Source organism: Pelophylax lessonae (genome assembly GCF_965119305.1).
Source record: "Pelophylax lessonae genome assembly, chromosome: 5".
Taxonomy (NCBI): domain Eukaryota; kingdom Metazoa; phylum Chordata; class Amphibia; order Anura; family Ranidae; genus Pelophylax; species Pelophylax lessonae.
In genome coordinates this window covers 528635365-528648227 of record NC_138772.1, presented here as the reverse complement: position 1 = coordinate 528648227, position 12863 = coordinate 528635365, and the positions used below count along the sequence as shown (strand labels likewise).

At 39.2% G+C, this 12863-nt stretch overlaps 1 protein-coding gene across 1 annotated transcript in view; it reads right to left on the bottom strand.

Annotated features, from left to right (window-relative positions):
- PHF20L1 (PHD finger protein 20 like 1) overlaps nt 1-12863 on the bottom strand; it is a 255783-nt gene that overhangs the window by 84559 nt on the left and 158361 nt on the right. The window contains exon 9 of the mRNA XM_082259569.1: nt 8262-8460. Within this exon, the coding sequence (XP_082115695.1) occupies nt 8262-8460 (199 nt within the window). The remainder of the gene's footprint in view (nt 1-8261; nt 8461-12863) is intronic.

Here is a 12863-nt window from a genome sequence, read left to right as displayed (position 1 = left end):
GGCATCTGCAGATGCCAGCACATCCACCTTATAAAACATGGTAAAGGTGTGAACAGACGACCACATAGCCATCTTGCAATCTAGAGCACAGATGCCTACAAGGCAAAAAGCCCAGGAAGCACTAGGTGCCCGAGTAGAACATGCCGAAACAGGGAAAGGTAGGACCCGACCCTTAATTGAATAAACCTGCACCACCGTCTGTCCGATCCATCCGGGAATAGATGCAGGCAGTCCCTCTACATAAAAAATACTTTATATGCCAGGACCAGATATCCCAGCAAGGAACTAGGTCCTTACTCCAGACTAGGCAGATTAAAACTGACATCCAATGCAGGAAGAGACAGGGTGTACCCTCCGGGACTGCCCATAGGCGTCGCCAGAACTTTTTTCTGCCTAGTGTCCTACTCCTGTAGGGGGCAGTATTACCCTACTGATATGGATCAGAGAGCACTGCGTCCGTCAATGAACGATAGAAAAATGAGCATTTATTATTTTTTTGTTGCAGGAACCTGGAAAGCATTGCATGAGCAATCAGTAGATCGCTAATACCATGCAGGTCTCCTGCATACTGTCAGTGTATCAGCTTACCCGTACATCTTGAACGGGTAATCCAATACTCCCTGACAGGAAGGCTCAATGAACTACCACAATGCTGTGGTAGTTCACTGAGAACTACTACATTCAGACACACAGAGCTAAGTGTCTGAATGACGTGGTTTGCTTATAAATAGTGGCAGGTAGTATGGGAATGTCTCCCCCATACTGCTGCCACGGGGGGCAGTGGCTGCAGCACTAGGAACATGTTACATAGTTATCATAGAGATACTCGGAGCCAGCGCTCAGAATCAGAATGGCTCTGAACCCGAAAGTGCTGCAGAGAGAAGAGGGAAAAGAGTGGGGATTTCAAGTCCCCAGATCACTACACACAGTGCTTGGGCACAGATAGCTCATCATACACGGAGGTAAGTACATCGGCGACGGGGGGGGGGGGGGGGGGGAGGGTTAGTCTTGCTTGATGTTAATTTAACCAACACTTTAAGTAAAGGGTGATTTTGCAATATAAAAACTTTGCAGGGGTTTAACTCTTCCCCACCCGATCCATAACTAAAAAGGATACACTGTAAATAGAAAAAAAATAATTTTTGTATTATTAATGGTAAATCTTTGCATTAGGAACTCTTTAAGCTTAATACCACTATTTCCATTTTTAGCAGACCTGCACAATATGTAAGCATGTTGATTTTATTCCTATTGGGCCAGCAATATAGATTGCTCAAAAAAATTAAAGGAACAGAGTAGCATCAAGTCAATTAAACCTCTGGGATAATGATCTGGTCAGTTGGTAGCAGAGGGGGTTGTTAATCAGTTTCAGCTGCTTTGGTGTTAATGAAATTAACAACAGGTACACTTGATGAGCAACAATGAGACAACCTTCAAAACAGGATTGGTTTTGCAGGTGGAGGCCAATGACATTTTCTTTTCCCTACTCATCTTTTCTGATGGTTTTTCACTAGTTTTGCATTTGGCTAGGGTCAGTGTCACTACTGGTAGCATGAGGCCATTCCTGGACCCTATAGAGGTTGCACAGACAATCCAACTCTTCTAGGATGGCACATAAATACATGCCATTGTTAGAAGGTTTGCAGTGTCTCCCAGCACAGTCTCAAGAGCATGAAGGAGATTCCAGAAGACAGACAGTTACTCTAAGAGAGATGGACAGGGCCATAGAAGGTCCTTAACCCATCAGTAGGACCAGTATCAGCTCCTTTGTGCAAGGAGGAACAGGATGAGCACTGAGCACCAGATCCCTACAAAATGACCTCCAGCAGGCCACTGGTATGAATATCTCTGACTAATCAGAAACCGACTTCATGAGGGTTGCCAGAGGATCCGACATCCTCTAGTGGGCTCTGTGTTTGCTGTGGAGATCAATTGGCATTTGCCATTAAACACCAGAATTGGCAGGTCCGCCACTGGTTTCCTGTTCTTTTCACAGATTAGAGCAGGTTCACAATGAGCATATGTGACTGACGTGAAAGGGTCTGGAGAAGCCGGGGAGAATGTTATGCTGCCTGTAACATCATTCAACATGATCAGTTTGGTGGTGGGTCAGTGATGGTCTGGGGGGACATATACATGGAGGGACGCACAGACCTCTACAGGCTAGACAATGGCACCCTGACTGCCATTAGGTATTGGGATGAAATCCTTGGATCCATGGTCAGACCCTACGCTGGTGCAGTGGGTCCTAGGTTCCTCCTGGTGCACAATGCCCGACCTAATGTGGCGGGAGAATGCAGACAGTTCCTGGAGGATGAAGGAATTGATACTTTTCAATGGCCCCCACACTCGCCTGACCTAAATCAAATAGAACACCTCATAACAATGTTTCAGTCCATCCGACGCCACCAGGTTGCACCTCAGTCTGTTGAAGAGCTCAGTGGTGCCCTGGTCCAGATCTGGGAGGAAATATCCCAGGACACCATCCCTTTCCTGCTCCATTAGGAGCATTCACTGATGTTGTCAGGCATGCATACAAGCACGTGGGGGCCATACAAGAGTACCATTCTGAGTTGCTGCAATGAAATTTATGCAAAATGGACGAGCCTGCTGCATCATTTTTTCAGGGCGTCTTTGAATTCAGCCCTCTGTAGGTTGATCATTTTCATTTCCATCAATCAATGTGGAATTCTTTCGTTCCTAACAGATTACCCAGTCCATATCAGTAAAGATATCCAGTATGATACTTTTCCCTATTGAGAACTGATGTGTTTTCAAAGTGTTCCTTTCATTTTTTTGAGCAGTGTATTATCATAGTATTCATAATTAATATTTTCACCTGTATCTCTTGGTTTACAAACAATTTACTGAAAAAGAAAAATTGGACAGTTTCACAATATTTCATGTAACGTTGATAAACTTCTTGTTGTCCAAGCCCAACAACCAATATATTGGGGTGGATGATGATCATCTTTCAAGATAATCCTTAAATATGTGGCAATTGTTTGCTTTCTTGAACTTGCTCTAATATATCGAAAAGGCAAACTAAAATTTGGTGAACTATTTAAAAAAAATTTTAACCAAAAATACTTTTTGTCTTGTTAAATTTACCAAATAGATATTTGCCATACTGTCATTAACATTATGAACATAAAGTGATGTTTTTTTTTTCTGCCATCTTAAAAAGAGCATCCTAAAATCACCAGTTTCAAAACAATAACTTAAACCTGTCAGGAAACTATAATAGTTTGGGGTACATTTTTCTTTATATAAAGGTGAACTCCAAGCACAAAACCTTTTATTTGAATATATTCTTTAGCAGCCACAAAGGATATAAATCTACTTTGTATGCACTAAATGCTTTTAAAAAAACAAGATTTTAAGTTGAGAAAGTAGAAGTGACACCAACACTGTGCTGTACATAGCCTGTATAGAAATCAGAACTGTGGGAGGGACCCTGCAGGCCCCACCCACTACGTGTTTCCTGCAGAAAACTACAAGAGGGGGGCAGAGGCAAGACCAGTCACTCTCCACAAGGAGAGAGAGCAGCAGTGAGCGGTCTTTATTACAGGAAGCTTCTGAACAGGGGGAAAAGTCTCCCACTGGATTACTGCACAGATCTAGGAAAAATAAACCAAGCACCCCATGATTCAAGTACAAATACGTGTTCTAGCATTTATATATTATTTTTTTATTCCAGAGTTCAGCTTTAAAGTGTAAGTTTATTATTTTATTTTGAAAAGGTGAACCAAAAATAAAGAAAACAACCACCACACAATCTCTTTAACCACTTCCCCCAAAACGACGTACCTGTAAGTCACTTTGTTGAAGTGGTTGTATAAGGGTGATGCCTGCCGCTGCAGGCATCACCCCAGTACAGTTTTTTAGAGCGGATGGTCAGCTTTTAGGTGATGATAACCAATGCGCCCCCCCCCCCCTTTCCGCCACTCTGCCCAGGTCTCCTGACCCACCTGGAGACCCGAGCGACCAGCAAGCATGTCCACTGGCTGGTGAGAGTTCCGGACAAAGCCGGAATTAGATTTGATCGGGTCTCCGATATAGTAACCTGGAAGCAACGTCACTTCTGGTTTACTCGGCTGTCAACGGCGGCAATTTTTAAAATCCAAAGTATTCAAAAATGCTGATTTTGATGCTTTGAATACATTGAAATGCAGTGAAGGGGTTTGGGGTATTTTAGACCCCAGATCCCTCCATAAAGAGTACCTGTCACTGCCTATAACTGTCAAAAGGAATGTTAAAAATTTTTAAAGCGCCGCCTATAGAGATTTTTAAGTACCGTAGTTTGTTGCCTTTCCACGAAACCGTAGCATGTTCGGTATCTATTTACTCGGCGTAACTTCATCTTTTACAATGTACAAAAAATTAGGCTAACTTTACTGTTTAGTAAATACCGTGTGACAAAATATTACAATGACCTCTCCAGAGTCTTTGCTACAAAAAAAAATATATATATATATATATATATATATATATATATATATATATATATATATATATATATATATATATATATATAATGTTTGTTCCAAGTAATTTTCTAGCAAAAAATACTGTCAGAAATAGGCTTGGTCCATAGGTGGTTAAACTTTAAAAAGCCAAGGGTGTTGGCATTTGGGAGATTCCTCCCATCCATGCTGTTGAGCGAGGATGGGGGAATCAAGTCATTTTTCTTGTTCAGCCTTGCAGGCTGAACAGCAGAGATCTAAAGCTGGCCATAGACTGATCAAAATTCAGCCAGTTTAATAAGGACCAATCACAGTTCACAAGAATTCACTTGGATGTTTTTATTTTTTACCGGTCACGTTTTAACCACTTTTTTCTCTGGACAATTGCTTATTTTATACATCAAATTATTTTTAATTCACCACTGGGACTTGATTTATAATTTTCACCTATTTATGTGGAATTAGACACGTTGTTTGGACTATTCTTATTAATCATATATTGGATGTATTTTTCTTTTGTCACATAAGATAAGTTTATACACTGTTTTCAGCACTGTGCTTTGTTACACGTATGTTTTTTCACTGAGTGACGAGCAATTTTATCACTAAGTTGTTGCTTAGCGCAGGGTGGACTCTGGGTATAGAGTGATTTATCACAATGTGTATATATATATATATATATATATATATATATATATATACACACACACACATATACACACACACACTCGAGGTGAGTCCAGAAAGTAATGAGAATATTTTAAAAATGATTTTATTGAAAAATTTTGAACATGGTCTCCTTGAAAGTATGCACCTTGTGAGTGTACACAACGCTCCCAGCAATTTTTCCATTCTTTATAGCAGGGCTTCCAAACTTTTTCGGGCCGAGACCCACTTCTGAATACAGTTGTTTTTTGGGACCCACTTGCTTGTAATTGAATAATGTAAAGCGCTACAGAATTTGTTGGCACTAAATAAATGCAAATAATAATAATAATGCATATTTTAAAGGGAGGGAGATGTTAAATTAAAAATATCAATTTACTAATTTTCAACTTAATATTGAATACACTTGCCAGATGTTCTAAGTGAGGGGTCAGAAACCTGTGGCATGTGTGGCATATAAGCGATTGTGATCTCAGTGATTTTCGGCTCAGCGGGATCTACCAGTGGGTCCCGACCCACAGTTTGGGAACTCCTGCTTTATAGCATTCCTGGAAGTCTTCAATTGGGATGGCTTTTATAGCCTGCGTAGTGGCTCTTTGCACGTTATCCACACTACCAAAAGGATGTCCTTTCTCATGAGTCATGATTTCATGAAAAATTTACTTTTTTAATTTTTTCATTCTAACAGTGAGCCGTCGGTCAAAAACAGACCAGAATGTGGATGCAGTGAGATCTGTTCTGAACCGTGACCAATGGCTCACTATAAGAATGATTGCAGAGGAAATGGGAATTACCGAATCAATCGTTCATGAAATCGTGACTTAGGATGTGAACAGGAGAAATGACATCATTTTAGTAGTGTGGCTAACGTCCAAAGAGCCACTATGCAGGATCTTAATGTCATCCAACTTGAAGACTTCCAGGGATGCTATGAAGTAAGGAAAAAATCGCTGGGAGAGTTGTATACACTCATAAGGTGCATACTTTGAAGGAGACAATTTTCAATTGTAAAATTTTCCAATAAAATAATTTTTATTATATCATTCTCATTACTTTCTGGACAGATCGTGTGTGAGTTATATATATATATACACACACACACATATATACATACATACAGCTGCAAGAAAAAGTATGTGAACCCTTTGGAATGATACGGATTTCTGCACAAATTGGTCATAAAATGTGATCTGATCATCATCTAAGTCCAAAAAATAGACAATCACAGTCTGCTTAAACTAATAACCCACAAAGAATGAAATGTTGCCATGTTTTTATTGAACACATCATGTAAACATTCACAGTGCAGGTGGAAAAAGTATGTGAACCCTTGGATTTAATAACTAGTTGAACCTCCATTGGCAGCAATAACTTCAACCAAACGTTTCCTGTAGTTGCAGATCAGTCGTGCACAACGGTCAGGAGTAATTCCTGACCATTCCTCTTTACAGAACTGTTTCAGTTCAGCAATATTCTTGGGATGTCTGGTGTGAATCGCTTTCTTGAGGTCATGCCACAGCATCCTAATCGGGTTGAGGTCAGGACTCTAACTGGGCCACTTCAGAAGGCGTATTTTCTTCTGTTTAAGCAATTCTGTTGTTGATTTACTTCTATGCTTTGGGTCAATGTCCTGTTGCAACACCCATCTTCTGTTGAGCTTCAGCTGGTAGACAGATGGCCTTAAGTTCTCCTGCAAAATGTCTTGATAAACTTGGGAATTTATTTTTCCTTCGATGATAGCAATCCGTCCAGGCCCTGACGCAGCAAAGCAGCCCCAAACCATTATGCCCCCACCACCATACTTCACAGTTGGGATGAGGTTTTGATGTTGGTGTGCTGTGCCTCTTTTTCACCACACATAGTGTTGTGTGTTTCTTCCAAACAACTTAACTTTGGTTTCACCTGTCCACAGAATATTTTGCCAGTACTGCTGTGGAACATCCAGGTGCTCTTGTGCAAACTGTAAACATGCAGCAATGTTTTGTTTGGACAGCAGTGGCTTCCTCTGTGGTATCCTCCCATGAAATCTATTCTTGTTTAGTGTTTTATGTATTGTAGATTCGCTAACAGGGATGTTAGCATTTGCCAGTGACTTTTGTAAGTCTTTAGCTGATACTCTAGGATTCTTCTTCACCTCATTGAGCAGTCTGCGCTGTGCTCTTGCAGTCCTAGGGAGAGTAGCAGCAGTGCTGAACTTTCTCCATTCATAGACAATCTGTCTTACCGTGGACTGGTGAACAGCAAGGCTTTCGGAGATACTTTTATAACCCTTTCTAGCTTTATGCAAGTCAACAATTCTTAATCGTAGGTCTTCGGAGAGCTCTTTTGTGCGAGGCATCATTCACATCAGGCAATGCTTCTTGTGAAAAGCAAACCCAGAACTGGTGTGTGTTTTATTTTTATGGGCAGGGCAGCTGTAACCAACACCTCCAATCTCATCTCATTGATTGGACTCCAGTTGGCTGACATCTCACTCCAATTAGCTCTTGGAGATGTCAGTCTAGAGGTTCACATACTTTTTCCACCTGCACTGTGAATGTTTACATGGTGTGTTCAATAAAAACATGGCAACATTTCATTCTTTGTGTGTTATTAGTTTAAGCAGACTGTGATTGTCTATTGTTGTGACTTAGATGATGATCAGATCACATTTTATGACCAATTTGTGCAGAAATCCATATAATTCTAAAGGGTACACCACTTCTACTTACATGACACAGTGACCTAAGCCAACAGAACAACAGATTCAGGCATCACCACTTTTCCACACTTGGAAGTTGAGGAAGGGTGGGGATGCCCGAAATAGTCGTTCTGCCAGCTTAGTTCACGGTCATATAAGGATGTAAAGAGAAATTCCTGGCACAAATCATTTTCCAATATTAGATTTCACTCCTGGTCTTTGTTCAGATTTGATAATATATAAGAATAACTGACCCAAATCCATTATAGTTTCCCGTTTTAAAACATGAACCTTTTGCTCTAATGTCAGAAGCTAATTTTAAGTAGAATGAGCACAAAAAAATACAATTCTAAACGTAAGTTAAAATTTGATGAATTTATACGGTGTGGTCTGAGATATCTTTACTGTAATAGGAAATAAGAGATGGGATTCAAGTATCAGATCCTCGCCTTGCTTTAGCTGTGGATCAATATTGGATATGGGGGATTTTTTACACCCTGAGAAGTCGCCAAGCTCCTGTTTGTCTTTCTTGCTGCGAGCCTTCCCGGAAGACATAGGCGGTGACAGCTGCGTGGGTGTCACTGTCATGCCAGAATGGCATTTATCAACTTCAGTTTGGTTCTGTGTCTGGGGTTTAGGAGTAATCGCCTAGATAAAAGAAAATAAGATTACAGTCATATTTGCATTTAACAGCTTCTACAGGTTTTAACAGTAGAGTTCTTTTATAGCAGATTTCAGCTGAAGCAAAACAGTGTGTCAAAAGGTAAAAACCAAGGGCTTAACCAGCAAATTGAAAAACATCCAAACTTATTTCAAGCAAAACACTAGCAATTTATTATTTGTCATTGGCATAAAAATAAGAACAAAAAATTAAGGAATCATTAAACTCCGGAAGAGACGGAGTATTTAAACCAATGACCACCACAAAATAAACTTTTTTTAAAATAATTTCATGAAATGGTCCGTTTGAATTACTATTGTTAGAAAAAAATCACAATTTAGTATATTTGAATTATATGTAATATATTATAAATAGTAAACTAATGAAAAAAAATAAAAAAATAATGGGAAATTACATCTTAAGGGAAAAAATATATATTTTTTTTAAACAGGTCATCCAATGTTTTCAAGACATATCCATAAGTAATTTTACACTGTGTGAACAGGTACTTCATGTTTCCCCTTCCACATAATTTGCTTTTATAACAGAACTAAAAAGACTCCTGAGCAGCAAATTAGATTATAAACTTTAACCTACCTTTATCAAAGTTTACAGAAAATGTTTTGAACAGAGTTAGTGCAGTTTAATTATAGCTCTCCTGTGTTATTTAGGTTAAAGTATAAAAGTTTTATAGTGCAGTTTAATTATCATAGCTCTCCTGTGTTAATTATGTTAAAATATAAAAGTTTTATTATGCTATGATACACGTTATTTTATATACATTGACAAATACTGTATAAATAAGTATGGGTGTGTGTGTGTATATATATATACATATATATATATATATACATACATACATATATATATATATATATATATATATACACATACACACATATACACACACACACATATATATATATATATATATATATATATATATATATATATATATATATACATACATACACACACACTTAATTGAATACGCTACTTGAATTTTACATTTTTTTTTAAATCTTATCTACCCTACATTCATATATTTTTACCGTTTAGAGAACATCAAACTTTTACTGGTGACATAGGACTACCAAATGCCATGCAAAGAAGCCTAATATGTGGTTTTCTAGGATTTCTTTTGTTGGTTTTTATTAATGTGTTAACATCTATTTTTAAATTTGGTTTTGCAAAATAATTTGCAAAGATTTTAATCAATTAAAAAATTATATATAAACGATATAAATTGTTCAACGTTTTTTTCTAAATATATGTAAACTGTAAATATTAGCTAAGGGAAAGAACATTTAAATGAAGTAATTTAAATACTCATTTATGTGTGAACATGGGATATCTGAGGAAATTACCATTTTTTATTCCAAGTGCATTTTATAAGTTATGAACATGCACAACACAATTCATCAATCATGGTCACCAAGATCTCTTATTAGTTTATGTTAACACTGGCCTGTTTTCAAACTGGCATTTTCAGTTCACAATTCTGTAGGACTTCTATACAAAAAAAGTGTAAAAATAAAACTCCAGCTGAAACTTGTTCTTGATACTGTCCCAATTTGGGAAATTGTTTTTATCAATTCCTATCTAAGTGTCAGTGGGGAAAGAAGTAAGGCTGGCCATACACTATACAATTTTCTTGTTCAACTTTCCTTTAGATTTACCAAAACCATATAATATAAGTTCAAACCTGAACACTTTCAATTTGTATGCAATCAGGCAGGCCCTTGCACTACATAGTTGAAGGTAAATCTAAAGGAAATTGAATAAGAAAATTGTATGGTGTATGGCCAGCCTAAGGGTCCATGGACACTGGCTTAAAAAAAATGCTGCTTCTACAGGAGTTTTGCCTGTAGAAGCAGCTCAATGTTTTCCTATCTGTCCAAGCAGATTACCACGTTTAGAGGCATTTCTTAAAGGACAAGTTCACCTTTTAACCACTTAAGCCCCGGAAGATTTTACCCCCTTCCTGACCAGGGCCTATTTTGCGATTCAGCACTGCGTGACTTTAACGGACAATTGTGCGGTCGTGCGACGCTGTACCTAAACGAATTTGATGTCATTTTTTCCCACAAATAGAGCTTTATTTTGGTGGTATTTGATCACCTGTGCGATTTTTTGATCATGTGCTATAACCAAAAATAGAGCGACAATTTTGCAAAAATAACAATATTTTTCACATTTTTTATATGAAATTCCCCCAAAAAAATTAAAAAAATCAACATTTTTTTACATTTTTGGCCAATTTGTTTTCTGCTACCTATGTTTGGTAAAAAAATCACAATAAACGTATTTTGATTGGTTTGCGCAAAAGTTATTGTGTTTACTAATTAAGGGAAAGATTGTCATTTTTGTTGTTTTTTTTTTTTTTTAACGAGTAATGGCGGCGATCTGCGATTTTTTTTGCGGGACTGCGACATTGCGGCGGACAGATCGGACCCTTGACTGACATTTTTGACACTTTTGGGGGTACCAGTGACATTACTACAGTAATCAGTGCTATACATATGCACTGTTACTGTAAAAATGACACTGGCAGGGAAGGGGTTAACTTTATTAGAGATCCAGGGGTTAAGTGTGTCCCTAGGGGCGTGCTTCTAACTGTGCAGGGATATGGCTGTGTGTGTAACAGCACAGATCAACGGTCCTACATAGCAGGACCGTTAGATCAGTGCTTTTACACAGGGAAGAATGACAGACGGCTTTGTTTACATTAGCCACCTGCCTTTCTCCCTTCACAGCGGACGATCGCGAGTGACCGGCGGACCCGATGTCACACGCACGGAGGTGTCCGTGAACGAGCCGAGGCGCGCTCGCCCGCTATTGGCTCCCAGGCTAGTGACGTACCCATACGTCACTTTGCCTGGCCGGGGCTGACCGCCGCAGTATATGTTCTTGCAGCGGTCGGCAACCGGTTAACAAAAAAGAATAAACAAGCAAAAAATTGGGGGAGCAAGCCCTGAACATGTATATCTAAAGCCGGTGCAGCTATGGACCAAGCAACATGTATATTAAAAAAGAATAGCGCAACCATGCAAAAGAAATGACTATTAAATATGGAGACAATCCATAAATAAAAAGGAGTCCTTTGTAGTGCATTAGCACATCCATCCCAGCAAGGAGTGTTGTCTCCAAGGGTTGGAGAGGCTGGATTCACCCCTTTTCTATGGATAGTGTAGGACCCACTGATAATGGGGTACTTTGACGCAGTGGTGGGCTTGAGCACGATATGGCCATATGGTGGGACTAAACCCCCAATTTTATCAACAAAAAAGAATAAATGCACAATTTTTTGCAGGTAAAAAAATGCGCATGTATTATTTTTTGTTTCTGGAGCCTCTAAATCATTGCACACTGCACCAGCGATCAGCAGATCGCTGGTGCCATGTAGGTCTCCTGCAGACCGGTGTGTATCTGTGTGCCCATACATCCCATGGGGCCAGTCCGTTGGTAACATGTTACACCCTGAATATGGGTGTATCCTGTTACGAAAGGTGAACTTATCCTTTAAGCCCAAGTTTTAGTCCCCGTTCACACTGGGGCGACCTGTGAGGCGACCTGGAGCAACCGTCATAGACTTCAATGTTATGAAGTCCGTGCCGGCCGCTCCGAGGTCGCGGCGCACTGCTCGCACCGCGACCTCGGAGGTCGCCCCGGGAAGTCGGATCGCCCCAGTGTGAACGGGGCCTTAGAGGCAGAAATAAAAATCCTTCTGTTTTGGGTTTTTGAAAACTATTTTCCTGCAGAAAATAAAAATTGCTAAAGGTTCCCAAGCCTTCCTACAAGCTTCTAAACTCTCCTAAACAAAAATGCAGCATATTAATGTTTTTTCTGCAAAAGGAACTTGGCTTTTTTTTTTAAGCCTGATATACATGGACCCACAAGTAAAATGTTCCCAAATAGACAATAGCAGCAAACAAACATGACAAAGGTTCGAACATTTACCAGCTTAAAAGAATGGCTTGTGCATTCTGTAATACAATGTATTTTAACCCTGCCATTAGTCCAACACTTGGCACCAACTAAAACTTTAAAATATTATTTTATTTTGCTTTAGGTTAAATTCAGGCACTGGAAGACACTCAGTTTTAGCCATTGTGAAGCATTTGTACGTCAAATAAGTTACATAGATTGTGGCACACACTTGTCATGGAGTTGTCCATTTTCAGTTATTAATTGGCTTTAAATGTATAATCTCACACAAAGTTAAAGCAGTTGTGCCAATGATGGAACGGCTTAAGAATCTTCAGGTTTATTCCTTGCTATTGTTTTCTGTGCAGTGGGTACACGCAAGTTCTTCATCCACTTCTCTTTGCTGAAACAATCACGGCACTTGTTGACTAGCGTTGATGAATTTGCCATTTAGCCTCTATCT